This window comes from Poecile atricapillus, chromosome 29 (genome assembly GCF_030490865.1).
Source record: "Poecile atricapillus isolate bPoeAtr1 chromosome 29, bPoeAtr1.hap1, whole genome shotgun sequence".
Taxonomy (NCBI): Eukaryota; Metazoa; Chordata; class Aves; order Passeriformes; family Paridae; genus Poecile; species Poecile atricapillus.
In genome coordinates, this window is record NC_081277.1 from 2,084,757 (window position 1) to 2,112,535 (window position 27,779).

The 27,779-nt window shown below is 66.9% G+C and overlaps 4 protein-coding genes across 8 annotated transcripts in view; 1 reads left to right on the top strand and 3 right to left on the bottom strand.

The window, feature by feature from the left end:
* FHIP2B (FHF complex subunit HOOK interacting protein 2B) overlaps positions 1-1,102 on the top strand; it is an 8,732-nt gene extending 7,630 nt beyond the window's left edge. The window contains exons 11-13 of the mRNA XM_058859097.1: positions 5-206; positions 285-385; positions 471-1,102. Of these exons, the coding sequence (XP_058715080.1) occupies positions 5-206; positions 285-385; positions 471-576 (409 nt within the window). The 3' untranslated portion in view covers positions 577-1,102. The remainder of the gene's footprint in view (positions 1-4; positions 207-284; positions 386-470) is intronic.
* Positions 1,103-1,616: 514 nt separating this feature from the next.
* Positions 1,617-3,975, bottom strand: NUDT18 (nudix hydrolase 18). Its single transcript, XM_058859401.1, is given in 4 exon segments — positions 1,617-1,992; positions 1,994-2,286; positions 3,121-3,334; positions 3,797-3,975. Coding segments are annotated over 4 exon segments (960 nt in total). The 5' UTR covers positions 3,953-3,975; the 3' UTR covers positions 1,617-1,695.
* A 2,933-nt stretch (positions 3,976-6,908) lies between these two features.
* On the bottom strand, positions 6,909-21,408 carry HR (HR lysine demethylase and nuclear receptor corepressor). 4 transcript variants are annotated; one of them, XM_058859428.1, is made up of 20 exons: positions 21,013-21,408; positions 20,311-20,749; positions 13,082-13,921; positions 11,642-12,491; positions 10,876-11,050; positions 10,225-10,490; positions 10,000-10,149; positions 9,830-9,916; positions 9,644-9,750; positions 9,440-9,518; positions 9,121-9,287; positions 8,787-9,002; positions 8,544-8,718; positions 8,360-8,435; positions 8,110-8,240; positions 7,924-8,022; positions 7,713-7,849; positions 7,481-7,648; positions 7,281-7,400; positions 6,909-7,204 (listed from the first exon to the last, which is right to left on the bottom strand). In XM_058859428.1, the coding sequence occupies exons 3-20, from the start codon at positions 13,868-13,870 to the stop codon at positions 7,142-7,144; spliced, it is 3,855 nt and encodes a 1,284-aa protein (XP_058715411.1). In that variant the 5' UTR covers positions 13,871-13,921; positions 20,311-20,749; positions 21,013-21,408; the 3' UTR covers positions 6,909-7,141. The 4 variants fall into 4 exon arrangements, with proteins under 4 accessions (XP_058715411.1, XP_058715412.1, XP_058715413.1 ...); XM_058859429.1 differs by having other exon boundaries at positions 20,915-21,028; XM_058859430.1 differs by lacking the exons at positions 20,311-20,749; positions 21,013-21,408 and adding an exon at positions 15,054-16,154.
* Positions 21,409-22,284: 876 nt separating this feature from the next.
* REEP4 (receptor accessory protein 4) lies at positions 22,285-27,302 on the bottom strand. 2 transcript variants are annotated; one of them, XM_058859457.1, is made up of 8 exons: positions 27,132-27,302; positions 26,244-26,316; positions 25,832-25,908; positions 25,604-25,724; positions 24,860-24,973; positions 24,625-24,757; positions 24,383-24,537; positions 22,298-24,305 (listed from the first exon to the last, which is right to left on the bottom strand). In XM_058859457.1, exons 1-8 carry the CDS (start codon positions 27,161-27,163, stop codon positions 24,240-24,242), a joined length of 771 nt encoding a protein of 256 aa, XP_058715440.1. In that variant the 5' UTR covers positions 27,164-27,302; the 3' UTR covers positions 22,298-24,239. The 2 variants fall into 2 exon arrangements, with proteins under 2 accessions (XP_058715439.1, XP_058715440.1); XM_058859456.1 differs by lacking the exon at positions 27,132-27,302 and having other exon boundaries at positions 22,285-24,305; positions 26,244-26,996.
* Positions 27,303-27,779: the final 477 nt, after the last annotated feature.

Consider the following 27,779-nt stretch of genomic DNA (forward strand, 5'->3'; position numbering starts at 1 on the left):
TGAGGGGATGTTGGGGGGTCACCCCAACACCGGGTCCTGAGCGTCTCCCCCCGTTCCTATCCCAGCCCTACAGCCTGAACCTGCAGGTGACCTCGGTGCTGTCTCACCTGGCTGCCTTCCCCCACCCCCACCTCCATGAGTACCTGCTGGACCCCTACCTCAACCTGGCCCCCGGCTGCCGCTCGCTCTTCTCCGTCCTCGTCAGGGTAATGGTGTCACCCGTTGGGGTGTGGGGACACGGGGACACCCCCTGGGCAAGGGGTGACTCTTTCCTCCCTCCCCAGGTGATCGGGGACCTGATGCAGCGGCTCCAGCGCGTGCCCCACTCCAGGGCCAAGCTGCTCCTGGTGCGCCAGCAGCTCCTGGGGCTGGTGCCGGGAGAGCAGTGAGTTCTGGGGGAGGGGACAAAATGCCCTTTTGGGGAGGGGCCGGACCCCACAGAGCCCCTGCCATGGCTCGTGTCCCCACAGGATGGATCACACGGTGCTGTTCAAGGGGGTGGTGGTGCTGGAGGAGTTCTGCAAGGAGCTGGCTGCCATCGCCCTGGTCAAGGGACCACCCGAGGGGCCACCCTGAGCTCCTCCCTGAGCCCCCGCTGTTCGGCCAGGCTGTGGTGGCCACTGGGGATGGCCCAGCGCACGTTCTGGTGGCCCTGCAACAGCCAGGAGCGGCCGTGGCACTTCAGGAAGTACCTCGCAGGAGGACAAGGAGGAGCCGAGTCCTTTGCTGTGGCCTTGGCCAGCCCCGAGGTGACGCCGGGTGCCCGTGCTGGGCGCGGAGCCGTGGCTGCTGTGGCTCCTCCTGGGTGGTGGTTCCTGCTCCGTCCCCATGCTCTCAGAGCTGCCCCGAGCACCCCAAGGCTCCAGCAGGGAATTTTAGGCAATAATGGGGGATGTGTGGGGCAGCGCCCCTCCCTCAGCTGCAAGGACTCGATTGTCCCCTGCCCTGGCGCTGTGGCAGGGGGAGTGTGACACGTGTGACACGCGTGACACGCGTGTGTGATGTGTGTGTGGTCTGGTGGGGGTCTGTGCCCCCCAGACCCCGCCTAGCCACTCCCCAGGGTGATGGGACTCTGCTCCAATAAAGCTGTGACTCAGCACCACCTCCTGTGCCCCTTCCCAAGCACTCCAAAACCCTGCTCCTCATTTCCCCCAAACACCCCAAAACTCTGCTCCCCATTTCCCCCAAACACCCCAAAATCCCGCTCCCCATTTCCCCCAAACACCCCAAAACCCCACTCCTCATTTCCCCCAAACACCCCAAAACTCCGCTCCCATTTCCCCCAAACACCCCAAAATCCCGCTCCCCCTTTCCCCCAAACACCCCAAAACCCCACTCCTCATTTCCCCCAAGCACCCCAAAACCCCACTCCTCATTTCCCCCAAGCACCCCAAAACCCCACTACCCATTTCCTCCAGACACCCCAAAACCGCATTTCCCATTTCCATTTCCCCAATCCCCCAAAACCTCACTCCCCATTTTCCTCCAGACACCCCAAAACCCCACTCCCCGTTTCCGTTTCCCCCAAAACCCCATTTCCCCCCCACATCCCACTTCTAAGCACAGCCAGGGATACGGAAGAAGCAGCAGCAGCCAGGTTTATTTTATTTCTGCTCTCAGCACCCCCCGACCACCACCCAACCCCTCGTGTCCCTCTCAGCCCCACCCCATTCCCAAATCCAGCTTTTTTGTGCCCTAACTCCTGACGGGCACCGTGGCCCGGATCCTCTGCAGGATGCGGCCCCGCAGCCGCTCCTCCCGCACCGGCCACCAGCGCAGCGCGGCCCCGCGGGGCTCGGGGGGCTCATCCCGCTGGCTCCCCGGGGGGACGCTCAGCACCACGTTAAAACAGATGCCGTCAGTGTCCCCAGCGCCGGCCGCCCGGTGCTGCAGCCCCAGCAGCCCCAGAGCCGCGGGCTGAGGCTCCCAGGCCAGGCAGTCCCGCAGCAGCCTCAGTAGCGGCGGCCGCAGCCCCGCTCGCAGCTCGGGGGGGGGACGTGCCGCAGGCCACCACGGGCAGGTGCGGGGTGCCGGAGGTGGCCAGCAGCAGCCACAGGTCGCCGGCGGCGTTGGCGAAGGGCAGCAGGAGCCTGAGGCAGAGCGGGGAGCAGGGCAGCTCCCGCGGCAGCGTCGGGGGGTGCGCGGGGCTCCGGCGGTAGCGGGCGGCCAGCTCCAGCACGGGCAGGATGTCCAGAGAGCGCAGCGGCAGCGAACGGGGGTCCCCAGGCCACCATGTGGCTTGGAGAGACTCGGCATCGGCCTCCTGCAGGGTCTTCAGGGTCCCACCTGCGCCCACAGGGATGGCCCGGAATGGGGGGACAGCGGGAAGGGGATGATGGGGAGTGGAGACCCCCGAGGTGGGGCTGAGGGGACGCTGATGGCGTCTGGGGGGGTGGCGGCGGGGGACAGCGATGTCCCGGTACAAAGATGCTAAAATCCAGCACGGGGATTGCAGGGGGCACCGGTGAGCTGGCACAAAGGTGGCAGGGGACACTGAGGGGTGGGCACAGGGGTGGGGACAGGGACAGCCACCACGGGGCTGGCAGGGGACAGGAATAAACTTCATGGAACTGCCAGGGGACAGGGACAACCCATCACAGGCACAGGGATAACCCATCCCAGAGATAACCCATCACAGGGATAACCCATCCCAGGGATAACCCATCACAGCCACAGGGATAACCCATCACAGGAACAGAGATAACCCATCACAGGCACAGGGATAACCCATCACAGGGATAACCCATCACAGGAACAGGGATAACCCATCACAGGGATAACCCATTATGGGGACAGGGATAACCCATCACAGGGATAACCCATCACAGGGATAACCCATCACAGGGACAGGGATAACCCATCACAGGGATAACCCATCACAGGGATAACCCATCCCAGGGATAACCCATCCCAGGGATAACCCATCACAGGGATAACCCATCCCAGGGATAACCCATCACAGGAACAGAGATAACCCATCATGGGGACAGGGATAACCCATCACAGGGATAACCCATCACGGGGATAACCCATCACGGGGATGCCACTTTCCATCACGGGGCCAGCTGGGGACAGTCCCAGCAAGACCCCGCGCCCCTCGGAGCACCAAAGGACACAAACCTGTGGCCCGTGCCAGGAAGGAGAAGCGGATCCAGGCCGGGCCCCTCTCCTCCAGTGCCAGCAGCGTGAGGGGCTCACACTCCAGCCCCGACTCCTCCTTCACCTCCCTCCGCAGAGCGGCCACGATGCCCTCGCCGGGCTCCATCCGGCCCGCGGGCAGGTACCAGCGGCCATGGCACTCGGGCTTGGCCTCCTGCACCAGCAGCAGCGAGTCCTGCGGGGAACTGGGGGGTACTGGGGGGGAAAGGGTGGCTGGACTGGGAGGTACTGGGGGGGAAAGGGATGGATGGACTGGGGGGTACTGGGGGGGAAAGGGATGGATGGACTGGGGGGTACTGAGGGGAAAGGGATGGATGGACTGGGAGGTACTGGGGGGGAAAGGGATGGATGGACTGGGGGTACTGGGGGGAAAGGGATGGATGGATTGGGGGTACTGGGGGGGAAAGGGTGGCTGGACTGGGGGGGACTGGGGGGTTCTGGAGTTGCTGGACTGGAAGATATTGGGGAGAAAGGGGTGGCTGGACTGGGGGTACTGGGGGGAAAGGGGCAGCTCAACCCAAGGATACTGGGGAGAAAAGGGTGGCTGGACTGGAGGGCACTGGAGTTGCTGGACTGGGGGTTTTGAGGGGAATGGCCTGGCTGGACTGGGGGGCACTGGGGCTGGGGGCTGCCTCACCTCCTGGTTGAAGAGCACGGCCAGCACGACGTAGCAAACGTTCCTGCCCAGGCGGACGGGCCCGGGGGGCGCGGGGGACCCCTCAAAAGTCGTCCCCACATCCCAAGCGCCTCCATCCAGCACCGCCTCCAGCTCCGGCACCGGTGCGTCCCCCATGGGGGCGGGGGTCCCGCGGCAGCTGGGGACGGCAGCGGGGCCAGCTCAGGGCGTGGCGGGGTTTTGGGGCGGTGGGGGGACCCCCCAGATGTGCAGGCGAGGGGACAAAGAGCCGCGGCGCCGGGGGGGCTGCAGGGGGTGGTGAGGGAGGGGATCCAGGGATTGTGGGGTGCACGGGGAGGGGGGCTGAGGGGTGCTGGAGGAGGGGAAGGGTCTGCTGGACTGGGGGATGTGCAGGGGGGTGTAAATGGGGAGGGGTCTGCTGGGCTGGGGCGGGACGTAGCAAGGGAAGAGTTCGGTGGCCTTGGCGATGCAGGGGGGGGTGCAGAAGGGGAAGGGGCGGCTGGACTGGGGGACCCCCAGGGGGGAATAGGCGGGGAAGGGAAAGGGGTCGCTAGGTCTGGGCAGCCGGGGGGGGCTGCGGTAGGACAGGGGCTGGCTGGACTGGGGCACACATGGCGGGGCACAGCACGGGAAGGGCTGGCTGGACTGAGGGGGGCACAGGGGGCTGGCCGGGAAGAGCTGGCAGGATTTGGGGAGCCGGGGGGGGCTGCGGTACGAGAAGGGCTGGCTGGACTGCAGGATGCACGGGAAGCTGAAGGACGTGAAGGGCTGGCTGGACTGGAGGTTACTGGGGGGAAAGGGGTAGCTGGACTGGAGGTTACTGGGGGGAAAGGGGTAGCTGGACTGGTGGTTACTGGGGGGAAAAGGCTGGCCGGACTGGAAGAGGTAGTGGGAAAAGGGCTGTCCAGACTGGGGGGCGCTGGGAGGAATGGGCTGGCTGGACTGGAAGATACTGGTGGGGAAGGGCTGGCTGGACTGGGGGGCACTGGGAGGATAAGGTCGGCTGGACTGGGGATGCCCGGGCTGGGGTAGAAGAGCTCGCTGGGCTGGGGGGTGCCGGGGGGGCTGGAGCTGGGGGGGGATTGGGGGTCCCAGGGCTGCTCCCAGCCTGGGGGGCACGGGGGGCACGGGGCGGGGGGCAGCGGGGGCGAACTGGGCTGCAGGGTGCACTGGGGGGGCTGGGGGTGCGCCTGGGGGACTTGGGGGGCTACAGGATGGGTCTGGGGGGGCTGCTGGGCACAGTTAAGGGAGGGTTTAGGGGGCTGCAATGAGGGTTTGGGGGGCTGCAATGAGGGTTTGGGGGGCTGCGGTAAGGGGAGGGCTTGCGGGGGGCTACAGGGTGCAGTTAAGGGTGAGCTTGGGGGGCTTTAGGGGGAGGGTTTGGGGGGCTCCAGGGTGCAGGAAGAAAATGGGTTGGGGGGCTGCAAGAAAGGTTGGGGGGGCACAGGGAGGCTGCAGTAAAGATCTGGGGTCTGCAATGGGGGCACGGTTTTGGGGGGGCTGCAGCAAGGCTCGGAGGGCGCAATAAGGGTCGGGGGGCTGCACTAAGGACGGGCGGGATGCAGAAAGAGTCGGGGGGCTGCAGGAAGGGGCGGGGGCTGCACTAAGGACGGGCGGGATGCAGAAAGAGTCGGGGGGCTGCAGGAAGGGGCGGGGGGCTGCAAGAAGCATCAGGAGGATGCAGGAAGGATGGGGAGGCTGCAAGAAGCGTCAGGAGGATGCAATAAGAGTCGGGGGGCTGCAGGAAGCCTCGGGGTGACGCAGTGAAGCTCGGGGGGTGCGGCAGGAGCGGGGCGGCTCTCGGGGGTCGCCGGGCGGGCTCCGGGACCCCCCCGCTCCCCCCGCCCTGCGCATGCGCCGCGCACTCACCGAGCCGGGGCTCCGCCGCGCCGGCCCCGCCCCCTTGCTCGCCGCCTATTGGCCGTCCCGCCGGCGCTGCTCTTTGCTCATTGGTTCATCCTGCTGCCACTCATACCGGGCGGGACTTGGCCTTAAAGGGGCCGCGTGGGAGCGTGGCGCAGAGTGTGTGGCGCAGCGTTAATTACGCGGAGTTAATTAGGCGGTGCTGATTCCACGGGGGTCGTCGCGTGGTGCCCACCGCCTCTTGTTCATGGCACGGTGCTCACTGCAAAGCGCCCTTTGCCCAGTGCCCATTGCCCGGTGTTAATTAATTGCCCTATGCCCATTGCCCGGTGTTAATTAATTGCCCCGTGCTAATTGCCCCGGTGGTGTTCAGTCGTTTTCTTACATCGGACAGGACGGAGCAGCACCCTGGATCCCCCACCCCCAGCCTCTGGGTAGCGCCATCCAGCTGTTCCCAGCTGTGCGTGAGCCCGGACAAAACTCCCAGCCCCGGTGCCCTCCGGCAGCTGCCGAGCGCTGGACGGGACCGTGCCCCGCTCGGATCTGCCCCTCACCCCACCCCGGGACACCGGAGCACCGCTCACCCCCGTGGGATGGAGTGGGGCATGGTGACACTGGAGCAGCCTCGGTCCCGATGGGATGGAGGGGATGAAGGGAAACCACCCCTGACCCCAATGGGATGGAGGGAGACCACCCCTGACCCCAATGGGATGAAGGGGATGAAGGGAAACCACCCCTGACCCCAATGGGATGGAGGGAGACCACCCCTGACCATGATGGGATGGAGGGAGACCACCCCTGACCCCAATGGGATGAAGGGAAACCACCCCTGACCCCGATGGGATGGAGGGGATGGAGGGAGACCACCCCTGACCCCAATGGGATGGAGGGAGACCACCCCTGACGCCAATGGGATGGAGGGAGACCACCCCTCACCATGATGGGATGGAGGGGATGGAGGGAGACCACCCCTGACCCCGATGGGATGGAGGGAGACCACCCCTGACCCCAATGGGATGGAGGGGGATGAAGGGAGACCACCCTGACCCCGATGGGATGGAGGGGATAGAGGGAGATCACCCCTGACCCCAATGGGATGGATGGGATGGAGGGAGACCACCCCTGACCCCAATGGGATGGAGGGAGACCACCCCTGACCCCAATGGGATGGAGGGAGACCACCCCTGACCCCAATGGGATGGAGGGGGATGAAGGGAGACCACCCCTGACCCCGATGGGATGAAGGGGGATGAAAGGAGACCACCCTGGGTCGGTGATGAAGGGAGACACTGATGTGAGTGCTGGTGGTGCCAGAGGCCCCGCCATGCTCTGGACACTTTATTCCTCCTGCCCCGAGCAGTCCCGGGAGCTCTCAGAGCAAAGCCCCGAGCAAAGGGCGCCCTGTCCCGGCTCCCCGCGATGTCCCGGCCGTGGCCGTGGCCGTGACCGAGGCTCCCGGTGTCCTCCCGTCGCTCCGTGGCCTCAATTGCAGCCCCGCAGGACCCCCAGGGCCTCCCGCACGGCGGCGAAGATCATCCCGTCCAGCTGCCAAGACGCAAAGAGGGGGCTCAGCACCGCTCACCCCACCCTGGCACCCCCAAATTTCCCCCGGAACACGCACCTGGGCGCGGAGCTGGCGCGGGGTCCCGGCGGGCTCGGGGCCGAGGTGGCGGAGGCGGACGGCGCTCTCCGGGGACAGGAATTGCTGCTCCACGCTGATGGTGCCGCTGAGGCTCTGCACCTGCCCGCGCACATCAGCGTGCCTCAGTTTCCCCGGGGGGCTTGGAACAGCCTCTCGGGGAGGGGTTCAGGGCCACCTACCTGGTGGGGAGCCCCGGCGGGGACCAGCACGGCGTCCCCCGGGAACTGCAGGAGGCTCCAGCCGCTCACCCCGCACTCGTCCCGCAGCCGCCGCCGCAGGCCGGGGTCCAGGTAGCGGCCGGGGGGCTCCGCCGCGGCCTCCCCGTCCTTCCCCGGCTCCTCGGATGCCTGTGGGGTGCCAGGGGTGAGCGGAGCCGGGGCCCGGAGCGGGGCCGGGGGTGGTGGCACCCACCTTCCGCAGGAAATCGCGGATCCGCCCGGCATCCTCGGCACGGAAGATGTGCCACAGGACCCCGGGCCGGCCGCTGTCCCTCAGCCGCTCCCGCAGCGCCGCGTCCAGCTCATCCGTGTCCTCTGGCAGGAGCACCTCTGCGGGCACAGAGGGGTCAGGGGGGTCCTGGGCAGGGGGTCGGGATGGGGGGACCCCCGTTCTGCCCCCGTACCCCGCGCTGCCGGCGCTGCGTGGGCCAGGACGCTGATGGAATCGGCCGCTTCCACCGTCAGGTTTTTGGTCCCGATGTTCCGCTCCTGCGGACGCACTCCTGGAATTGGGCCGGGGGGTGAGAGCCGGGCATCAGCGTGGGCGGGGGGAGCCCGGGTGGCCCCCAAAGCTCCGGTACCGCACTCACCGTAGGCCACGCGGAGTCGCGGGCGCAGCCAGCGCCGGCCCCGCTGGCCCCGCAGGTAGGTGGCCAGGTTGAGGCGGCCGCTGGCCCCGCAGTACTCGGGCAGGGGCAGGCTGGCCCGCAGGTTGGTGGCCCTGTGGCACAGAGGGGTGAGGTGACACTCAGGACACCCCCTCAACCCCATTGAGCCCCGCTGGCCCAGCTGGCGTGAGGAGGGGACATCGGGGTGATGCCACCCTGTGCTGTCACCTACCGGCTCAGCTCCGTGTCCCCAAAGCCGCTCTCCAGCTTCAGCAGGTCCCCGCTGCTCTGCTCCTGCTCCGGGGACGCTGTGGGAGGGATCCCAATGTCCCACCGGGGATGGAGCCGGGGTGCACAGCCTGGCTCCTTCACCCCTAAATCACACTGGGGACCCCGCAGACTCCCCGTGCCCTCACCTGTGCTGGCGGCAAAGCCATCCCAAAACTGCCGGCTGCTCATGCGGACTCGGCTCCGCGGTGCCCGCAGGTTCACCGCCTCCACCTCCTCCTCCTCCTCCCCCGAGGGCTGGAAGGATTCGGGCGCCCAGAGCCGCCCCTCCAGCCTCTTCTGCAGCCCTGAAACCAGGACAGGCTGCCGGGGCAGCCGGGGCTCAGCGGGGTCGGGGAAGCTGGGGGGGCTCCCCGGGGTGGGGGGCTCACCTGGCCCTGCCGCCAGTGCTCCTGGAACAGTTTGTAGCTGCTGGCGTGGCCGGGGTCGTGCAGCCAGAGCAGCCCGCTGGGGGCCAGGACGCAGTGGGACGCGGGGGGGTCCAGGGAGCTGGGGGGGCTCAGCTCGGCCCCCGCCTGCCTCTCCTGGATCTTCTTCTCCACCACTCGGGCGATGATGCTGTCCAGGATGCTGGTCAGGCGATTATCCTGGGGGAGGGGGGACGCAATTGGGGAGCCCCTCAGCCCTCGCTGACCCCCCCCCCCGGCCTCAGCAGAGCGGGGTGGGCAGCAGGGGCCGGGGTGGCCCGGTGGCCGCGGGACTCACGCTGGGCAGGGCAGGTGCCACGGGGGCGAAGGCCATGCGCACCCCGTCCTGCCCCAGGCACAGCTTCACGGCGGTGGAGGCCAGGAGGTCGCAGAGGGTGGTGGTCTGCACGGCCCCCCCCCGCGCCGGGGGCTGCCCCGGGGACGGCGGCCGCCCCTCGGGGCTCTCTGCTCGGGGGAGAACGCGGTCAGGGTTGCCCACGCCGTCCTCTGCGTGTTACCCCCAATACCCGGCACCCCAAAAGGGGACGGGGTGCAGCATCCCTGACCCCCCCGGAGCGGGGCCTTGCCCGCGGCGGGGGGGTCGCAGCCGGCCCTACCTTCCTTGATGGGCCGGGCGGGGTCGGCTGGGCCGTGGCTGCGGGGTGGCAGGGTGGGCACCGCGGCCCCCGGCGGCTCCTGAAACAGCTCGGATCAGGTGGGGATCCAGCTGGGAGCCTCATCCCACGCCCCAGACATGTCCTGTGCAGGACTCGGGGTGCAGCTGCACCCCATTTTCGCCAGCATCCGCAGCACCCCCATACCTGCCTGCCCGGGGGCTCCGCCAGGCTCCCCTCCCCGCAGGGACAGTGGGACTCGATGCCAAACTTGACCCTGACCTCATGCAGGAGCTTCCAGAGGCGCGTCAGGACTGGGGACAGATGGGGACAGGGCTGTCAACCCTCCAGCAGTGCCCAAAGCGGGGTTCTGGGGCTGGGGGACACACTCACCACAGGTGGGGACAAACTGCGTGGGGACCAGGGATGACGCGTGGTGGTCCCGCCCGGGGGTGCACTCGGGTGGCATCACCGGACCCCCTGTGTCAGAGAGAGGCTGCGTTCGTCCCCTCTGAGCCCCCCATGGCTGACACCCCCTTTTCCACCCCTCCCTGTCCCCGTACCAGGGCCACCGTCCTCCCGCCTGCTGCGGTGGCAGTCGGGGCACAGCTGGAAGCCACATCTGGCGCAGCTCCAGTGGGAGTTGAAGAAGCCACGCTGGCAGGCGTCACAGAGCCGGGGGGCTCCTTCCCCCCGCCTCCAGCCCGTCACCCCTGCAGGAAACACAGCCTCAGCCCCCGCGTGTCCCCGGTGTCCCCAGTGCCACCCCCAGCCTGGTCCCTGCTTACCCTCGGGCCCGCCGGGGGCTCCCGGCCACGTGTCCCTGTCCCTGCGCACGGCGTCGCAGAAAGGGTCCCCCAGGACCTGCAGCAGGTACTTGGCCAGGCAGAGGCTGCTCCCCACGTTCCTGCTCCCCACATTCCTGCTCCCCACATTCCTGCTCCCCGTGTTCCTGCTCCCCACGTTCCTGCCCCCCAGCTCCAGCTCCCCCTCGGCCTCCCCCAGGGTGCAGAGGCCGTCGACGCTCAGCTCCCCGTTGTCACCCAGGGCGAACCTGCAGGGAGAGGGGACAGAGTTGGGGGCGCGGGAGGGTGCCCCAAATGGGGTGAAAAAATTGGGGTGGTGCGAGAGGATGCTGGAAAGCGGCAGGACAAGGAGAGGATGCTAAAAAGTGGGGTGAGGGGAGAGGATTCTCTAAAGCAGGGTGACGGGAAAGGATGTTCTGAAGTGGGAGGACAGAGACTGGATGTCCCAAAGAGGGGTGACAGGAAGGGATGCTCCAAAGTGGGGTGAAGGGAGGAGCGACAGGAAGGAAATCCTCTGAAATGGGGTGACAGAAGGGGACATTCCAAAGGGATATTCCAAAGAAGGGGATGCTCCGTTGCCCCCTGACGTGTCCTGCTGTACTCCCCCACCCCGTGAGCTTACGCCAGGCTCACCTGCGGAAGTGCATCAGCCTGCAGGTGTTCTCGGGGGGCTCCTCCTCATCCTCCTCGCCCTCGGGGTCCCCCCCCGCGCGGGGGGCACAGGCACAGCAGCGGGGGATGCTCGGGGGCAGCGCGGTGCAGGGCAGGCCCTGCAGGGATCGCGGCTCTCCCGCACGCCTCGGCGGCTCTGGGGACACGGGAGGTGCTTGGGGACACTGCAGAGCCCCATCCACGCCAGCTGGGAGGGACTGGAAGTGTCCAAGGCCAGGCTGGACGGGGCTCGGAGCTATCTGGGATGGTGGAAGGTGTCCCTGTCCATGGCAACCGTGGGACCGGATGGGTTTTTTTAAGGTCCCTTCCAACCCAAACCATTCCAGGGATTTCTGGGATCCTGTGACTGGCACGCTGTGGCGGGGGCTGGAAACTGGGCCAGAAAGTAGGGCTGGAAAGTAGGGCTGGAGCTCGGCAGAGGTCAGGGCTGGGATGCCAACACCTCCCCGAGGAGTCACTGACCCAGCCACAGCACTTCCAACCCCCGGGAATCCCACCCGTGGCTGCCACACTGCCCCAAAGGGACATTTCGATCCGTGCCCAACCTGGGAATCGCTGCCAGACCCCGTCAAGCCAGGAAAAAACCCCCAGCGCAGCAGGTTCCACAGCCCACACGTGTTCCCGGCTCGTGTTGTGGGCGCCGGGAACCGGGATGCAAAATTCCCTTGGGATCGGGTGCTGCCCCCGCCCTCTCCCCGGTCCCACTGCGCATCCTGTGCATCCTCACCTCCGTCTCCCAGCTCCATCCTCCTCTCCTCGGTGTCCCCTGCGCTCCCCGTGCCATCACCCGGGGGCGCGGTGGCCTTGGTGCCCCTCTTGGCTGCCCCGGCGCCCTCCCCGGCACCGCGGGGACCATCGGCGGTGCCGTGGGGGCGTTTGGCCGAGCGTTTGCCCTCCCCGGGGGGCTCGGGACCCCCATCCCGGCGGGAAGCTTTGGAGCGAGGCAGCGACTGCTCCGAGTGCCGCGTCAGCCACGTCTTCTTCAGCTTGGTGTGGTTGCTGGGGGGGCACGGAAAACGCCCCCCGGCCATGCCCAGGGTGGGCTCGAAGGGGTTGGGCACCCCGCAGCCCACCCCCGGACACCCATCGCAGCCCGGGGTGGGGCACAGACAGCTCGGGGGAGGCTCCGGCTTGGCCAGAGCCGCTGGGTAGTGCTCGTCCGCCAGCAGAGGCGAGGGGTTGTGCTCCCCGCATCCCGGGGGCGACCCGGGCTGGGCGCTTTGGTAGCCCAGGCGCTCATCTTTGGGCTCCGAGGGCCGGCCCGGCGCCGCGTCCATGGAAAAATCGGCGCCGTGGGGCCGTGCGCCCACCCAGGGCCCCCCGCAGCCCCCCGAGCCGCGCTGCAGGAGGAGGAGGGGGTGGCTGGCGCTGGGGGGAGGCGTGCGGGGATGGGGAGCGGGCACTGCCGAGCTGCCCCCCGCCCGGCCATCCCTCCACGGGGCTCCCGGCAGCTCCGGCAGCGCCGGCTCCCCCTCCCCGTCTCTGTCCTGCCCTGCTTGGCTCTTGCCCAGCAGCTGCGACGCCGCGTGGTTCTTGGTCGAGGAGTGGAACCCGGGCTCTTTCTTGCCGTAAAACTCCTGGAAAGGAGCAGAGGGGCCGGTGTCACCCCAAGTGTGGGTCCCCGTCCCTCTTCTGTCACCCACATCCCTGCCAGGGGGTGATGGGGAGCATTCCGTTCCCCTGCCTCAGTTTCCCCACCCCCGTGCCAGGCTGGGCAGCCGCCCGGTGCTTCCCGGTGCTGGGTTTTGGGGTGCCCGTGTCCCCCCGCTGCCAGCGTGGGAAAGGAATGGGGAGCCTCAGCGGCACGGGGTGCGACGGGCGCGCCCAGGGCTGGCAGCGCTGCCTCCCGCCGCCCCCGTGCCGAGGCTCCCGGCGCCGTGACTCAGCCCCGGGGGTGGCATCACCCGCAGGGACACCGCGGAGCGCAGCATCACCCCGGCGGAGCATTGTCCCAGCGCTCTGGGGGCTGGGACCCCCGTGCCGAGCTGTGGGGGGGAGCAGAGGGTCTGTGTCCCCTCGGGGGTGCTGCCAGGCCCTGCCCCGGCTGCGGGTGCATCGCCTTTCGCTGCTCCCAGCGGGCTTCGGGTGAGGCTGGAGCCGCTGTCACCTCCGGGGGCACCGGGACCCCCGAGCGTCCTCGCTCCGGAGCCTCTCCGAGGTTTCCTACCTTGTTCCCTGAGCTGGAGCAGTCGTCGAAGGGGGTCAGAGCCGCCTTGCACCTCGGCGGGACCCCCAGGTAGAGGGGCTGTCCCCAGGCGGGCGCGTAGGAGCCCAAACGCCAGTCCGGGCCGGGGTACCGCCCGTCCCCCATCGGCCCCGGCCCCTCGGTCCCCGCGCCGCCGAACGGGGGCTCAGCCGGGGGTCCGGTGGGCAGCAGCGAGGACAGCAGGAAGGGGCTGTGCTTGGCCTCCACGAGGAAGGGGCAGTGGCGGAAAGCCGGGGGGTCTCCGGCCGTGTCCTCCGCCGCGGTGCGGGTCCTGCCGGCGGTGCCGGGGCGCGGAGTGTCCAGCCCCGGCACGGGCAGGGGGTAGCGGTGGTACGCGTGGCTGTAAAGGGCCAGCGGGGCCAGCACGGCCTCGGCCCAGCGCGGCCCCGGGCGCTCCTTGCAGGGGTCCCCCCAGCCCGCCTTGGGCTGCCCGTTCCGGGGGGGCAGCAGCGGGGGGAGCTCGGCTCCGTCCTTGGGGCGGCACAGGGCGTCCCGCAGGCACGGCGGGGCCGGTGGGTAGGGGCAGCCCCGGACGGGTCCCAAACATCCCTCGGAGCCCCTCCAGGGACATCCTTTCTCCATGCCGTAGCTCAGCTTGCCGGGCTCCTGGTAGCCCGGGAGTCCCAGCTCGGCAGCTGCGCTTCGGGATAAAAGCATCCCGGTGCTCTCCATCCCCCGGGAGTCCTGCGCTGCCTCCGGGGCTCTTCTCCACCGCGCCGGGGTCTCCCCCATCCTCGCATCGCTGGCCATGCTGTTCCTACGCTCATGTGGTGCTCAGCGCCGTCCCGGGCAGGCCGGATCCTGCGGGCAGGGACATCAGTGAGGAACCGCAGCCACCCCTGCTCGGGCAGCGCTGCGGGGAAACTGAGGCACGGCGATGCTCGGGGGTATTGCTGGGGGGGCTGCCTTCAACCCCCCAGCTCCATCTTGCCGTGTTTGGGGGGAGGCTCCCCGGCACGGCGATGGGATCCCTGCCCCCCGGCATCCGTGGGGACGCACGATCCGGGCGGACACGTGTCCGGGCCGTGTGTCCCCGTCCCTCGTGCGCCCATCCCGGCGGGGCTGGCGGCCGGGACGCACCTCGCGCCCACCATTCCCTCCGCACCCAGCCTGGCCCCGCGCCCGGCCGCTGGCACCCAGCGTGGGGAGGCCGTGCCCCGCGCAGGTATTTGCCTCCGGCCAGGGCTGGGCTGCGCTTCTCGGGAGGGCTTCCAGCGAGGGGGGAGCTCCCCGCTCGCAGGGGCCCCTCCTGGGAGAAATGCCTGGGGGGATTTGCAGGATTAACCCTCCTCCGGGACCCGGGCCACACGCAGACGCGGGGTGCGGAGCCAGACCTTGCAGCGCCGGCGGTCTCATCCCTTCCCCGCGTCCCCCAACCCTCCCTGTCCGGCGGCTGGAGCAGCCGAGGGGACAGACCCGAGGTCACTCAGCTCCCGGCCCTGCTGCGGGGTGGGACAGAACCGCCCCGAGGGCCGGGATGGGGACAGGAGGAGGGTGAGGACAGGAGCGTGTGTCCCCAGAGCCGCCTGTTCCCGTCACATCCACAGAGAGGGCAAAGCCGCCGTTCCCACGCTGCTGGGGAAGCATCGCGGGCCACCCTGTCCGAGCCGGGACACCCTGGGGACACCTTGGGGACACCCTGGGGACACCTTGGGGACACCCTGGGGACACTCTGGGGACACCCTGGGGCACAGGGACACCCTGGGGACACCCACCCAGGGCTCAGGACCCAGCCAGGCACTCCCACCCAGCCTCATTTCAGGAAGTTCTCCCAGCACAGCTCCCCAGTGCCCCGAGGCTGCCCCGCTGCCTGCCATCCCCGCCGTGCCCCCCAGCCGTCCCAGGGTGACATTGTCCCCTGTCCTTCATCCCATCCGGAGCGCACGAAGCTGGTCCCGCTGCTCGGCGAGCATCCCCACGGCCCCACAGCTACCTGGAGGGTCCATCAGGGACCCCGGTGCCGAGGACGAGCGGGGGTCTCCGCCGGTGACACCGAGTCCCGGAGAGGCAGAGCCGGGCGGGCGGAAGCGCCTAAACCCACAGGCTGAAGGGGTCCGGCTCCGGGATCTGGAGGAGGCAGAAAGCCGCCCGAGCGGGCCTGGGGATGTTCTTCTCCTCGTGCTGGAGCTGCAGTTTTTGATCCATTGGCTTGGGAAGCTCCGTGCTCCTCCTGCCTATCGTCCCACGAGCTGGGGGTCGCGGCGAGCTGGGATTCGGGGACAGGGGCACCCGGGGAGCAGCGGCAGCACGAGCGGGACCTTCCCCCGGCTCTAGGCAGCCTTGAGCATCCTGGGGCGCTGCCGGCGGGACGAGGCAGTGGCAGTGGCTCTGCTCCCCACGAGCGTGCAGCCTCCGCCGGCTCCGGCAGCGACTGGGCGGACGGGAGGGATGCTGGAGCTGCTGACGCCCGGGAACCGGGAATCGGCGCGGTGCCGGCGGTGCCGCCCAGCCCCGGGGGCACCGGCGGCGGTGCCAAGGCGGGCAGGTGTGTTCTGCCCCGTGCGGGTGAAGAAAGCGCCCTTTGTTCGCCAAGGCTGCCCCGTCACCAATGAAAGGCTCCAGCCGCCCGCTCCGGGCGAAACTGGAATGGGAGAAACATCGGGATGGGCCAGAAGTCCCTGTCCTGGTGCTGGGGAACTGGTGGGGGCAGGTCCAGCACGGAGCATGTGGCCATCCTAGGGCATGGGAGTCCCCAGGACCCCAAAGCCTTTCAGCTGTGGCCAAAGGTTGCGGATCTGGCCTCGAGTCACGGTCCAGAGCCGAGTCCATCCCTCCTCCAGCTGCCTGGGATGAAGGCAGAGCTCCTCCACCTCCCTGCAGACCCTGCAGCAGGCAGGTGGGATGAGCAGGATGTGCTCCAAGGGGTGCAGAGGGGCCTTGTGGAGTGCGGGGATGCTGTGACAGCATCGTGATGGTGCCACCCTGGCCAGGGGTGAGGAGAGAGTGCCTGGGGCTGCTCGTCCCTGCCCTGCAGCCCACCAGAGTCAGAGATCCCAGCTGTGCCAACCAGGATCACACAGATCCCAACTGCTCCCACCAGAGTCACACAGATCCCAACTGCTCCCACCAGAGTCACACAGATCCCAACTGCTCCCACCGGGATCACAGAGATCCCAGCTGTGCCCACCAGAGTCACACAGATCCCAACTGCTCCCACCAGGATCACACAGATCCCAGCTGTGCCCACCAGGATCACACAGATCCCAACTGCTCCCACCAGAGTCACACAGATCCCAACTGCTCCCACCAGAGTCACACAGATCCCAGCTGTGGCCACCAGGATCACACAGATCCCAACTGCTCCCACCAGAGTCACACAGATCCCAACTGCTCCCACCAGAGTCACACAGATCCCAGCTGTGGCCACCAGGATCACACAGATCCCAACTGCTCCCACCAGAGTCACACAGATCCCAACTGCTCCCACCAGGATCACACAGATCCCAACTGCTCCCACCAGAGTCACACAGATCCCAGCTGTGCCCACCAGAGTCACACAGATCCCAACTGTGCCAACCAGGATCACACAGATCCCAGCTGTGCCCACCAGAGTCACACAGATCCCAACTGCTCCCACCAGGATCACACAGATCCCAACTGCTCCCACCAGGATCACACAGATCCCAACTGCTCCCACCAGAGTCACACAGATCCCAACTGCTCCCACCAGGATCACACAGATCCCAACTGCTCCCACCAGAGTCACACAGATCCCAACTGCTCCCACCACGATCACACAGATCCCAGCTGTGCCCACCAGGATCACACAGATCCCAACTGCTCCCACCACGATCACACAGATCCCAGCTGTGCCCACCACGATCACACAGATCCCAGCTGTGCCCACCAGGATCACACAGATCCCAGCTGTGCCCACCAGGATCACACAGATCCCAGCTGTGCCCACCAGGATCACACAGATCCCAACTGCTCCCACCAGGATCACACAGATCCCAACTGCTCCCACCAGGATCACACAGATCCCAGCTGTGCCCACCAGGATCACAGAGATCCCAGCTGTGCCCACTGGAGTCACACAGATCCCAACTGTGCCCACCAGGATCACACAGATCCCAACTGCTCCCACCAGGATCACACAGATCCCAACTGCTCCCACCAGGATCACACAGACCCCAACTGCTCCCACCAGGATCACAGATCCCAGCCATGCCCTCCAGCCCACCAGGCAAGATCTGAGACCTTGTGGGTGCCCCCACACTGTCCCCAAGCCTCAGGATCCCCAGCACCAAGGACACCCCGACCCCAAACCCTCCGGCACCCACCGCCCGCTCCTGCAGACAAGCCCTGGGGAGCGGGGAGCAGATGCAGCGGGGTCTCCCAGGTGGGCCCCCCATTGCTGGGCTCCCGGGGAGCTGCTGCCGGTGCCAGCAGCGCCGTGAGGGTTTATGTAACCCGCGTGTGTCCCAGGGACGTGCCCGCCTTACACAAACCCCGTCCCCCGGCACGGCTCGGCAGCGGGGGCCGGGCAGGCTGGGGGCACGGGAGAAGGGCTGAGGGCAGGCCGGGGCCCGCGGGAGCGAAGAGCCGAGCACCGGCTGCCTCCGGCTCAGCGGCTTCCTTGCGCTCCGGTCCCGCTGGGAGCTGGCAGTGAGGGTTAACCCTTGCTGGGCACGGCTCGGGGCTCCGCCTGTCACCGGCATCACTTGGCCGTGCCAGGGGGTGACAACGGCCAGCGAGGGTCGAGCTACAGCGGGACCCCCCCTGGAGCCCTGCTCGCCCACGAGGGGAGGGTTTGGAAGGTTTGGGGGGTTCGGGGGGCCGCGGCGCCCGGCCGCTGCTCGCTGCACCCAGTGGGTGCCAGGGAACAGGGAGGGGACCCAGACAGGGCTCGGGGCGAGGGAGAGCCCGCGCCTGCCTGCGATGAGAAGGTGCTGAAAGACGAACTCTTCCCGTTCCCTCCCTCTGTTCCTCAGGAATGATGGATCCGGAAGGGCTGGGACGGAGCTGGCAGCCGGCAGGGACCCCAGGGAAGGGTCTGCAGTGTCCTGGCGGTTCTGGGGGTGCCCGGGGATATCGCGAGGGAAGGGACAGGTGGGGGAGAGGGATGGAATCACCACGCTGAAAGCCCCAAGGAGGGTCCGTGGCAGCCATCGCTGGGGTAAGGAGCAGGGGGATGATGGAGGGACAACAGGGAATTTCCCACCATGCACTGGGGCAGCATCCCTGGCCGCTGTCCCCTCCCCACGCCACGCTGCCCTCGGAGCCTGAGGTCTTGCTGAAGCCTTCCCAGGGCCGGGGCAGTCCCCGCGGGGCAGCCACGCTGTGGGACCCTCTGGTGGGGCTCAGCCGCTGCCCCCCCGTGCCAGGATCCGTGCCCGCTCCCACAGCCCCCACCCCTGCCCGGGGTCCCTCCACTCGCTGCCTGTCCCAGCACAACCCACAGAGGGTTCCCAGGGGTGAACCGGGGGAGTCCAGGCTGGGTTTGCGTTCCACCAGCTGGGAGATAATTCCCGTGGGGGTTCTGCCTCCCTGGCTTGGCACGGAGCTCCAAAATCCTTGTTTTTCCCCGAAATCAGAGGGCGAGCAGAGGCAACACCCAGGAGCCGAGCGCTGGCCAGCACGCCGCTGCGGGAGCCCGGAAACAGCCAAATTAGAACCTCTGGCATCCCTGGCCCGCTCCACGCCAGGGCAGGGGGTGACGCTGTGGGGACGTGGGGCCGAGGGGATCTGTCCCCACCGTGTCCCCTGGGATCGTGGGGCACGCGCGGGATGGGATTCCCAGGATGATCCAGCATTGGGGGAGGGGGCGAATGAGGGTCCGGCTATTCCAGAAGCTCCCAGCTGATGTCCCGGCAGGATCCTGCCAGCCCTGTCCCACAGCACCTGCCTGGACCAGGGCACCTCCAGCCCCTCCAGACCCACAAACCGCTTCTGCCTGGGGAAAAACCCAAAATCCAGCTTTTTCCTCGTGCAAAATGGATCCCCGCTCCGGCTTGCCCGGAGCGCATACACGAACCTCAGCCCTTCCTCTTCCTCCTCCTCCTTCCTCCTCCTCCCAGCCCCGGCACAGAGCCCGGCACGCACCTACCTGCCTCCACCACGGCGCAGGTGAGGAAGCTGAGGAAGCTGAGGAAGCTGAGGAAGCTGAGGCAGAGGAAGCAGCCTCGATCCCCCCCCCACCCCGAGCCCAGCACCGGGCGCGATGGCCGCGAGAGCTTTTGTTAATCTGCACCCGGCGCTTAAATATATATATAAAAAAAAAAAAAAAAAAAAAAAAAAAAAAAAAAAAAGGAAGAAAAAAAAAAGGAAAAAAACCCCACGTCAAACCTTCAGGAGTCTGGAGGCTGCGGCGGAGCGGAGGGCACGGGAGGACACTCACTCCCACACGAGCAGCTTTCTGGGAATTAGGGCCACAGCCCAACTGCTCTGGCAGCCTGCGCTCCCCTCCAGCCCTGGCTGCCGGTGCGGCGGGGCCTGGGCAACAATCCCCGGTCCCGGTCCTGGTGCCGATCCCGGACAGCCTCACCGGCCCCGTCCGGCCCCGCCGCCGCAGGGTCGGACACTTCTCCCGACCCTAATCTCCCGCTTTTCCCCAGGGAGGTGAGTAAGCATCGCTAATCCCGCTCGCTTGGCTGCCGGGGGCACCCGAGCCGCTCCCCCCGGGGCTGGGGCTGCCCCCCGGGGCTGGGGCTGCCCCCCGGCACCCCCAGCGCGCCCTGCCCAGCCCGGGCCGTCCCTTCCCGGTGCCTTACGGTGAAGCTTGGGACGGACGGAGCGAGCAGAAGGAGCGGCTGGTCCCCGTCAGAGGGCACCGCGGGATGTCGCAGCCGTGTCCCATCTTTGCCGGTGTCCCCCATGTCCCTGTGCCAGAACCGAGCGCGGCCGGAGGATGCCGGGGGGGCCGCGGGACGACCCGGAGGTGATGGATGCTGCCGGATGCCGCCGTCCCCGCATCTCTCCTTCCCGCCCCGGGGGAGGACGAGCCGTCCCGGCAAGCCCCGGTGCCGGGGCACGGTGCCCGTCCTGTGCCACCCCCCGGCCCCCCCTCCACGTGCCCGGGACTCCTGTTTACCCAGCGCCAGGAACCGGCATCAAATACCTTGATGTAATTAAAAGCTCGCCCCCGGGGCCAAGGGCTTAGGACGGCAGCCAGGGACACGGGCAGCCCGCTGCCACCTGCGTGCGGCACAGGCTGGGCTGGCAGCGCCCGCGCTCCTGGCAGCACCCACCTGGCAGCGGCCGGGGGCTCCTGCCCTCAGCCCGGGCCCCTCCGGGGGTGCCCCGCCGGCGGAGAGCTGTGGTGACGGGCGGGTGATGCGGTGACACGGATCCCGGCGCGGGGCCTCGGAGCAGGAGAGATGGGCAGCCCCTGCTCGCTGCCTCAGTTTCCCTTGGCGGCTGGAAATGTTCTGCCTCAGTTTCCCTTGGCGGCTGGAAATGTTCTGCCTCAGTTTCCCGCGGTGGCCGGAGATGCTGCGCGGTTCCCAGAGCGGGGTCCCCAGCACGCCCTGAAGGTGGTGCCCGGCTCCCCGCGAGCCTGGGGGTTGCGCTCCCCAAAATCCTCAAGCCCGACGCCCGTGGTGTCACGGCAGGGACGCGGAGCCGGAGCCTTGCTCGGTGCCAGCGCGGGCTGGCTGGGGACAGACGGGTCCCCGGGGGGACAGGCGGCTGCGGGGAGGAGCGGGGGGATGCAGCAGCGTTCCTTCAGCCGTGTCCTCCCACACTCCCGTCACCTCGAACGCCCTTTTCCCGACCCCTCCCGCCACCGCCGCGCTTCCCACCCGTCATCCTCTTCCTCGCCATCCTCCTCCTCCTCCTCCTCCTCATCCTCACCAGCGGCTCACCGGCAGCCCGGGGGTCATGTGCGCGCTTGAGGGCGCGGTGTGGGGGCGCAGCAGGAGCCCCCCCAGATGGAGGAGGGGAGGTTTTACCTGCACGGCAGCGCTGGGGAGGGAGGGGGGGAGAGTCTCATCCCCCCGCCCGCGGTTCCTCATGCCGCCCTCCCTGCCCTCTGCGGCGGGAGGCAGCTGAGAGCTCCCGGGGCTGCCAGAAAAGAGGCTGCGTTTAAACAACAGACATAATTATGCTTTTGATACCGTCTGCTAAAAATACAGCGCGGTGCCGCACGGGGAGCCATGTGTGCGCGGCCTCACATGGCTCCCGCCCCGAACAGCTGACTCAGGCAGCGGACAGCCGTGGGGGGAACCCCGTGGGGATCAGGGGGGTCACAGCCTCACCTGGGACCCCCAAACAGCCGCTTTGAGGCTGCTGAGGGCAGCCCAGGCGTGGCAGGAGCGTCGCAGCGGGTTGGTGCAATGGGGTGAAATGAGCCGGGAATGGGGCAGGGAAGGAGGGAGGGTGCAGGAGCGTGGATGTCACTCGGTGTCACCAGGGTGGGTTTGGGGGGTCTCAGTCTGCTCCCAGCCCCGACAGCAGCACGGGGCGGGGGGGGGGGGGGGGGTGAGGATGATGCTGGGGGTGCAGGAGTGGCACCCCAAGCACCCAGCAGCTCCCCGGAGAGGGTAAATCCCGTTCGGGAGCAATGACCCCAATTTCCCTCAGCCCGCACTGCCCGGGGCAAACCCAGGGGCGGCTTCCACTCCCGACCGTGGCACCCCCGGGCACCGGCTCCTGCAGCTGCTGCCCTCCAGGAACGGGCAGTGCCCGGCCCGGGGGCACCAAGGCCCGGGGTTGGCATGGCAGCATCCGCCGCGTCCCTGTCCGCTGGCAGAGGGAGCAGCTCTGCGTCACCCGCTCCCCTGCCAGCTCCCAAGGATGCGGGCAAGGAGCCATTCCCTGTGTCCTGTCCCTCCATCCCTTGTCCCCAGTCCCTCTCCAGCTCTCCTGGAGCCCCTTCAGGCCCTGCAAGGGGCTCTGAGCTCTCCCTGGATCCTTCCCTTCTCCAGGTGAACATTCCCAGCTCTCCCAGCCTGGCTCCAGAGGGGCTCCAGCCTCGGAGCATCCCCGTGGCTCCTCTGGACTTGCTCCAGCAGCTCCCTCCGATATTGGGGACCCCCGTGCTGCAGCTGGGGTCTCACCTGAGCAGAGGGGGAGAATCCCCTCCCTGAACCTGCTGGGGATGCAGCCCCTGACCCCCCCTCCATTCTGTCACCTCCAAACCCCCAGCCCCACCGTCTACCCACCCCACTGATCCAAACCCTGCCCGGGGGGACACAGGGGGTGCCCACAGCGGTGCCAGCTCCGGCTCAGCCTGGCAACCCCTCCCCGGAGGGGACCGTGGCAGCGGGCGAGCTCAGGTCAGGCGCTTAAAGTGCGGTGCTGGGGCGGTGCCAGGCGAGCCGGGGGGGATTAGGGCTTTGCTGATGCAGCCTGGCACTGGCCCGTGCGCTGACACAGCTGGGATCAGCGCTGGCACCGCCGGAGCTGCCTCGGCCCCGGGGGGACGGGCTGTGCCACCCCGCCCGGCTCCTGCCCCCTCCTTGGGTTTCAACCCCTGGGGGACGCATGGATTTACCAAAGCAGGACACCAAAACTCTTTGTTCCTTCCCAGAACCCCACTTTTCCCCCTTTGGAAGGCGCTGGGGTCGTGCCTCAGTTTCCCGAAGCTGGGAATCCCTGACCCCGCACCATGGGGACACAACACCGAGGCTCCAGCGCTGCTGCCCCCCTCTCTCAGCACACCTGGGAGCACCCCAAGAGGGAAGAACCCCCGCTTTGACCCCCAGCTCGCCTCAGAAGCCTCCCTGGGCCGTATCCTTGGAGGAACCGCGCTGCCTAAGCGGCTTTAGGGGGATTACAGGCAGCCCCCTGGCCCTCGCTGTCCCCACCCAGCCCTTCCTTCTCCGCTGCTTTAAGTAATCGTCTCGCAGGCAGTTTTACGGGGCTAATCCAGCCACCTCCACCTAATCTGCTCCAACACCCCTGCCTGCCCCGGGCCGCCCCGCCGAGCCCGGCCTGCCCAGGGGCCGGGGCTGCTGCCCTGGGAAGACCCCCGAAATCGGGCGGCAGCCAAGGGCTAAAAATACAGCTGGCCCCAGGGGCGAGGGCAGGGAGGATTGGGGGCGAGGGGATTGATGCCAGGGGCACCGCGGGACACGCGGGCGGCAGGAGGAGGCGACAGTCACCTTGTGCCACCCCCCTGCCGCTCGGCCGGGTGGGGGATGAGCCCCCCCCCCCGGGAAGGAGCCGGGATTCCCGGTGGGAGAGGGGACGAGCCTGGGATGTCCGGCTGCATCCCGGCTGTCCCGGCGGGGCCGAGGCCGCTGCTGCCACGCCGTGGGGGATGCGGCTACTGCAGGGATCCCGGGAAGTTTGGGAATGGCACCGGCGGCTTTAGGGAACATAAAGCGGGTGGCAAAAGACCCTGGGAGATGCCCGTGAGGAGCACGGCGTGGATTCCCAAGGATGGAGTTCCTTCCAAATGAGGAAATCGTCTCAGGAAGCTTCCCTGAAGGAGTTTGGGGATGTTATTCGGGATTCTGGAACCTCACATATGGGGGAAAGGCTCTGGGAGATGCCTGGAGGGAGCCTTGGATGGATCCCCGAGGGTTCAGCTTCCTCCAAAGGAAAAAGGCTCAGGAAGCCTTTCATGGAGGAGTCTGGGATCCTGGAACAAGGGTGAAAAGACTCCAGGAGAGGCCCTGGAGGAGTCTCAGATCGATTCCAGAGCTTCCTCCAAGAGAGAAAAAAACATCTCAGGATGCTTCCTGTAGAAGGGAACAGCACCAAAGTCTGAAACAACCTTTATTTTTCCATGTACAAAACCCCCTTTTTGGGAGAGGGGAATGTTAAAAGCCGTGTGCTGCCCGGCGCTCCGGGTGTCAGTCTGTGTCTGAGTCATGCCTTTGGCTTCAGAGGGACAAAGCACATCCACTCCTGGCTCCCAGGGCAACAGGAATGTTGGGAATAAGGCACCATGGCAGCAGGAGAGGAGGGGAAGTGTGTAGTGTTCATGGGATGGGGGAAAAGGAGGGGCCAGACCCCACCTGAGAGGCGCCGGCGCCGAGCTGGGGGGTCTGGGGAGGGGGGGATGAGCTGCTCCCCCCTCCTCAAGGCACCGCAGAGGTCACGGAAGGGATTTACAGAGTGAGGATCCCCAGGGACGCAGGAGCCATCCTGGGGATGCAGGAGCCACAGCTCCCTCCTGATGCAGCAGCAAATTCCTCTCCAGCCTCCTGGCAGAGGTTTCCAGGGATTTTTAGCTGTCCTGCTCTGACAGGGCCGCTCTTCTCTTGGCTCGGCTGCGCAGGAGCCGGGAGGAGCCCTGGGCAGGGACAGGAACAGGTCAGGACCCCCTCACACAGCCCCACACGCCCACCTCGTGTCCCCCTCCCACGGCACCTCCTTTCCTGGGTTCTTCCTCAGGGATCGCAGGCTCTGGCTGCGGGACAGGGGTTTGGGATCCCGGCGTGGCGGCTCTGGGGGGGACAACTGCGAGTCCGACCACATTTCCTCATCGTCCGTGTCGCTCTCGTAGCGGCGGCCGGCACCGTAGGCTGGGGACAGGGGGGACAAGCCAGCTCCAGCACGGCCACCGTGGGCTTTGCTGCAGGCCCCCCTCGCTGTGACCCCCAGCTCCTCACCCAGGGGCTGCTGGAGGCTCTCCTGCTCCTCCAGGTACAGCGGGTCCTGGAAGTGCACGGGGACCTGCTCGGGCAGCGAGCGCAGGTCCTGCATGCTGAAGCTGCGGAGCCGCCCGGCCAGCGCGCCCTGGCTCTGCAGTGGGGGACACAGAGCAGACAGGATGGTCAGACCCCAGTCCAGGGGACATCTCCCTCTCCTGTCACCCTGCTGGGGTGGGGTTTCCTCCCCGGGTACCTTGGTGGCCGCCTGGACGGCGGCAGTGGCCGCCAGGTTGAGGCCCCTCTTGCCGAAGCGCACCATGGTCTCGTAGCCGCGCTCACGGGCCTGGACCAGGAACGTGTCAATGTCCTGAGAGACAGACAAGGGGGTGGTGCTGGGAGTGCAGCATGCTGGCCCGGGGCACTGTCACCTCCCACAGTGTCCCTGGGCATTGTCATTTCCCAGGGCATTGTCACCTCCCCAGGAAATCACCATGTTCTGAGGCATCACCAAGTCCCTGGGCATTGTCACCCCCAGGGACATCACAGCAAGCCCGGGCATCATCACCATCCTGAGGCACTGCAATGTCCCTGAGCACTGTCACCCCCCAGGACATCACCATGTCACAGGGCACTGTCACCTCCCAGGGCAATGCCATATCCCTGAGCACTGTCACCCCCCAGGACATCACCATGTCACAGGGCACTGTCACCTCCAGGGACATCACAACAAGCCTGGGTATCATCACCATCCTGGGGCACTGCAATGTCCCTTGGGCATTGTCACCTCCCAGGGCAATGCCATGTCCCTGGGCATTGTCACCCTCCAGGACATCACCATGTCACAGGACACTGTCACTCCCCAGGACATCACCACATCCCTGGGTGTTGTCACCTCCCAGTGCACTGTCACCTCCCTGAGGCATCACCATCCCAACTCTGAGGGCTGAACCCCCCAGGCTGGGCAGGGAGGTCCCCCCAAATCCAGGGAATTTTGTACCTTCTCCCTGCGGGCCAGCGTGGGGTGCACGAAGCGGCGGTAGAGCAGGCTGGCCCCCCGCGTGTACGGGGACAGCAGCCAGATGACAAAGGCCATCTTCACCTCGTAGTAGAAGGGGAACCTGGCCAAGAGGGGCAGGAGATGGGGGGAGTCCAAAGGCACCTCCTGTTCCCCCCACATATCAACTCTGGGGACATGGGGACACCCAGAGTCCCACGCCAGCCTCACCAGGAAATGAGGAGGTCAGTGAAGGTCTCTGTGGCCATGAAGAGAGCGAAGACGATCCAGTACATCATCCATCGGACCTGGGGGAGCCATGGGGGGGGACTGGAGCCTGGGAAAAGGGTGCCTGAACCCCAGAAACGGGGACTGGAGACTGGGAAAAGGGTGCCTGAACCCCAGAAATGGGGACTGGAGACTGGGAAAAGGGTGTCTGAACCCCAGAAACGGGGACTGGAGACTGGGAAAAGGGTGCCCGAACCCCAGAAATGGGGACTGGAAACTGGGAGAGGACTGGGAAAGGAGGGGACGGGGTCCTGGGGAAGGAGGGGATTGGGGCTCCAGGGAAGGAGGGGATTGGGGCCCTGGGGAAGGAGGGGACTGGGGCCCCAGGGAAGGGCTCCCCAGGCACTTGACTCACGTATTCCCGGATGTTTTTCGTCTTCACAGCCTTGTAGGAGGCGTAGGCCGGGTAGAGCATCCCGAAGAGCAGCCTGTAAGGCAGAGGGGGGGTGAGGCAGCGCGGCCACCCCGCGTACAGCAGCAGGAACAGGGACCAGCACAGCTGCCGGCCCCAGCGCCGGACCCTGGCCTTGACCCCCTCCAGCACCATCCCGAGCCCGGAGAGGCCGGGAAAAGGCTCCGGGATCCTCCGGGGAGGCTCAGCCATGAGCACAGTGTCACTCCCACGTCCACGGGACCGGCCCGACCTGTCGGGGCAGGGCAGGGGGCGGTGGCAGGGCACGGCTTCGGTCCCCGTGGGTTCGGTCCGGTCCCTGCGGGCTCGGTCCGGTCGCCGTGGGCTCGGTCCGGTCCCCGTGGGCTCGGTCCGGTCCCCGCGGGCTCGGTCCGGTCCCCGCGGGCTCGGTCCGGTCCCCGGGTACCGAATGAGGTGCCACCAGCCCCAAGGCTCGTGTCCCGGTGACCTCCTGCGAGCCCAGGCAATGTGGGGACCCTCTGAGCAGCGACCCCCCTGCGATGGTGCAAGGGCTCCTCCAGGGCCATGGGGGATGCAGGGGGACCCCAGGCCGTGCTCATCCCCCAAGCAGCTGCTCAGGGATCCATTTTCGGGGGGTAGCATGTTTGGGGGGGAGGGGGGTGCTGGTCACCCCCATATATGAAACCTGAGATCGCCCCCCCAAACCCCGCCCGGGGCCTTTCCGAGGAGCCCCCGCTGCGGGCCCAGCACGGGGACCCCCATTAACGGGACCCCAGGAGGGGGGACAGGGGATCGGGGGTCCCTGTGCCCCACCCACCCCCCCCCCCGGCCCTGCAGCCCCTCCCCCGTTACCGCCCGGACCCCACTCACTCAATCACCCGGCTGAGGATCCAGGACACCATGGTGCGGCCGGGGCTGAAGGCCCCGGCAGTGCCGGGTGGGAGGGTGGGTGCTGTGCCCCCCTGGAGCTTCCAAATCCCCCCAAATTTCCCCGAACCCCGAGGGACGGAATCCAAAAACTTGAAACTTGCAGCAACCGAGGCGCGCATGCGCAGGCGGGCCCCACCAACCGCTCTTAAAAGGGCAACACAACCTCTTAAAGGGGCAATGCCCTTAAAAGGGCAACAGAGCCTCTTAAAAGGGCAATGCCCTTAAAAGGGCAACAGAACCTCTAAAAAGTGAGACCCGCATGTGGAGCGGTCTCCACATAAAAAATAAAATAAAATGTTTATAAAATAAAAATATTTTAAAAATTCTCTAAATACATTAAATATAAATATGGCATTTCCTAAACATACCTAAAAATGTAGTGGTTAAAATGCTTCTAATGTATTGAATATTGCTATATTAATATATCGAATGTTAATATGTTAATACACTGTATATGGATATAAAACAAATATTAAATATTTCCTAAGACATAAGAATTATTTTCCTAATATATATATATTTATGTATTTAAACATACAATTTTTAAAGCAGTTAACAGGTAAGGAAGGGATGGGAGAGCCCCTTTGA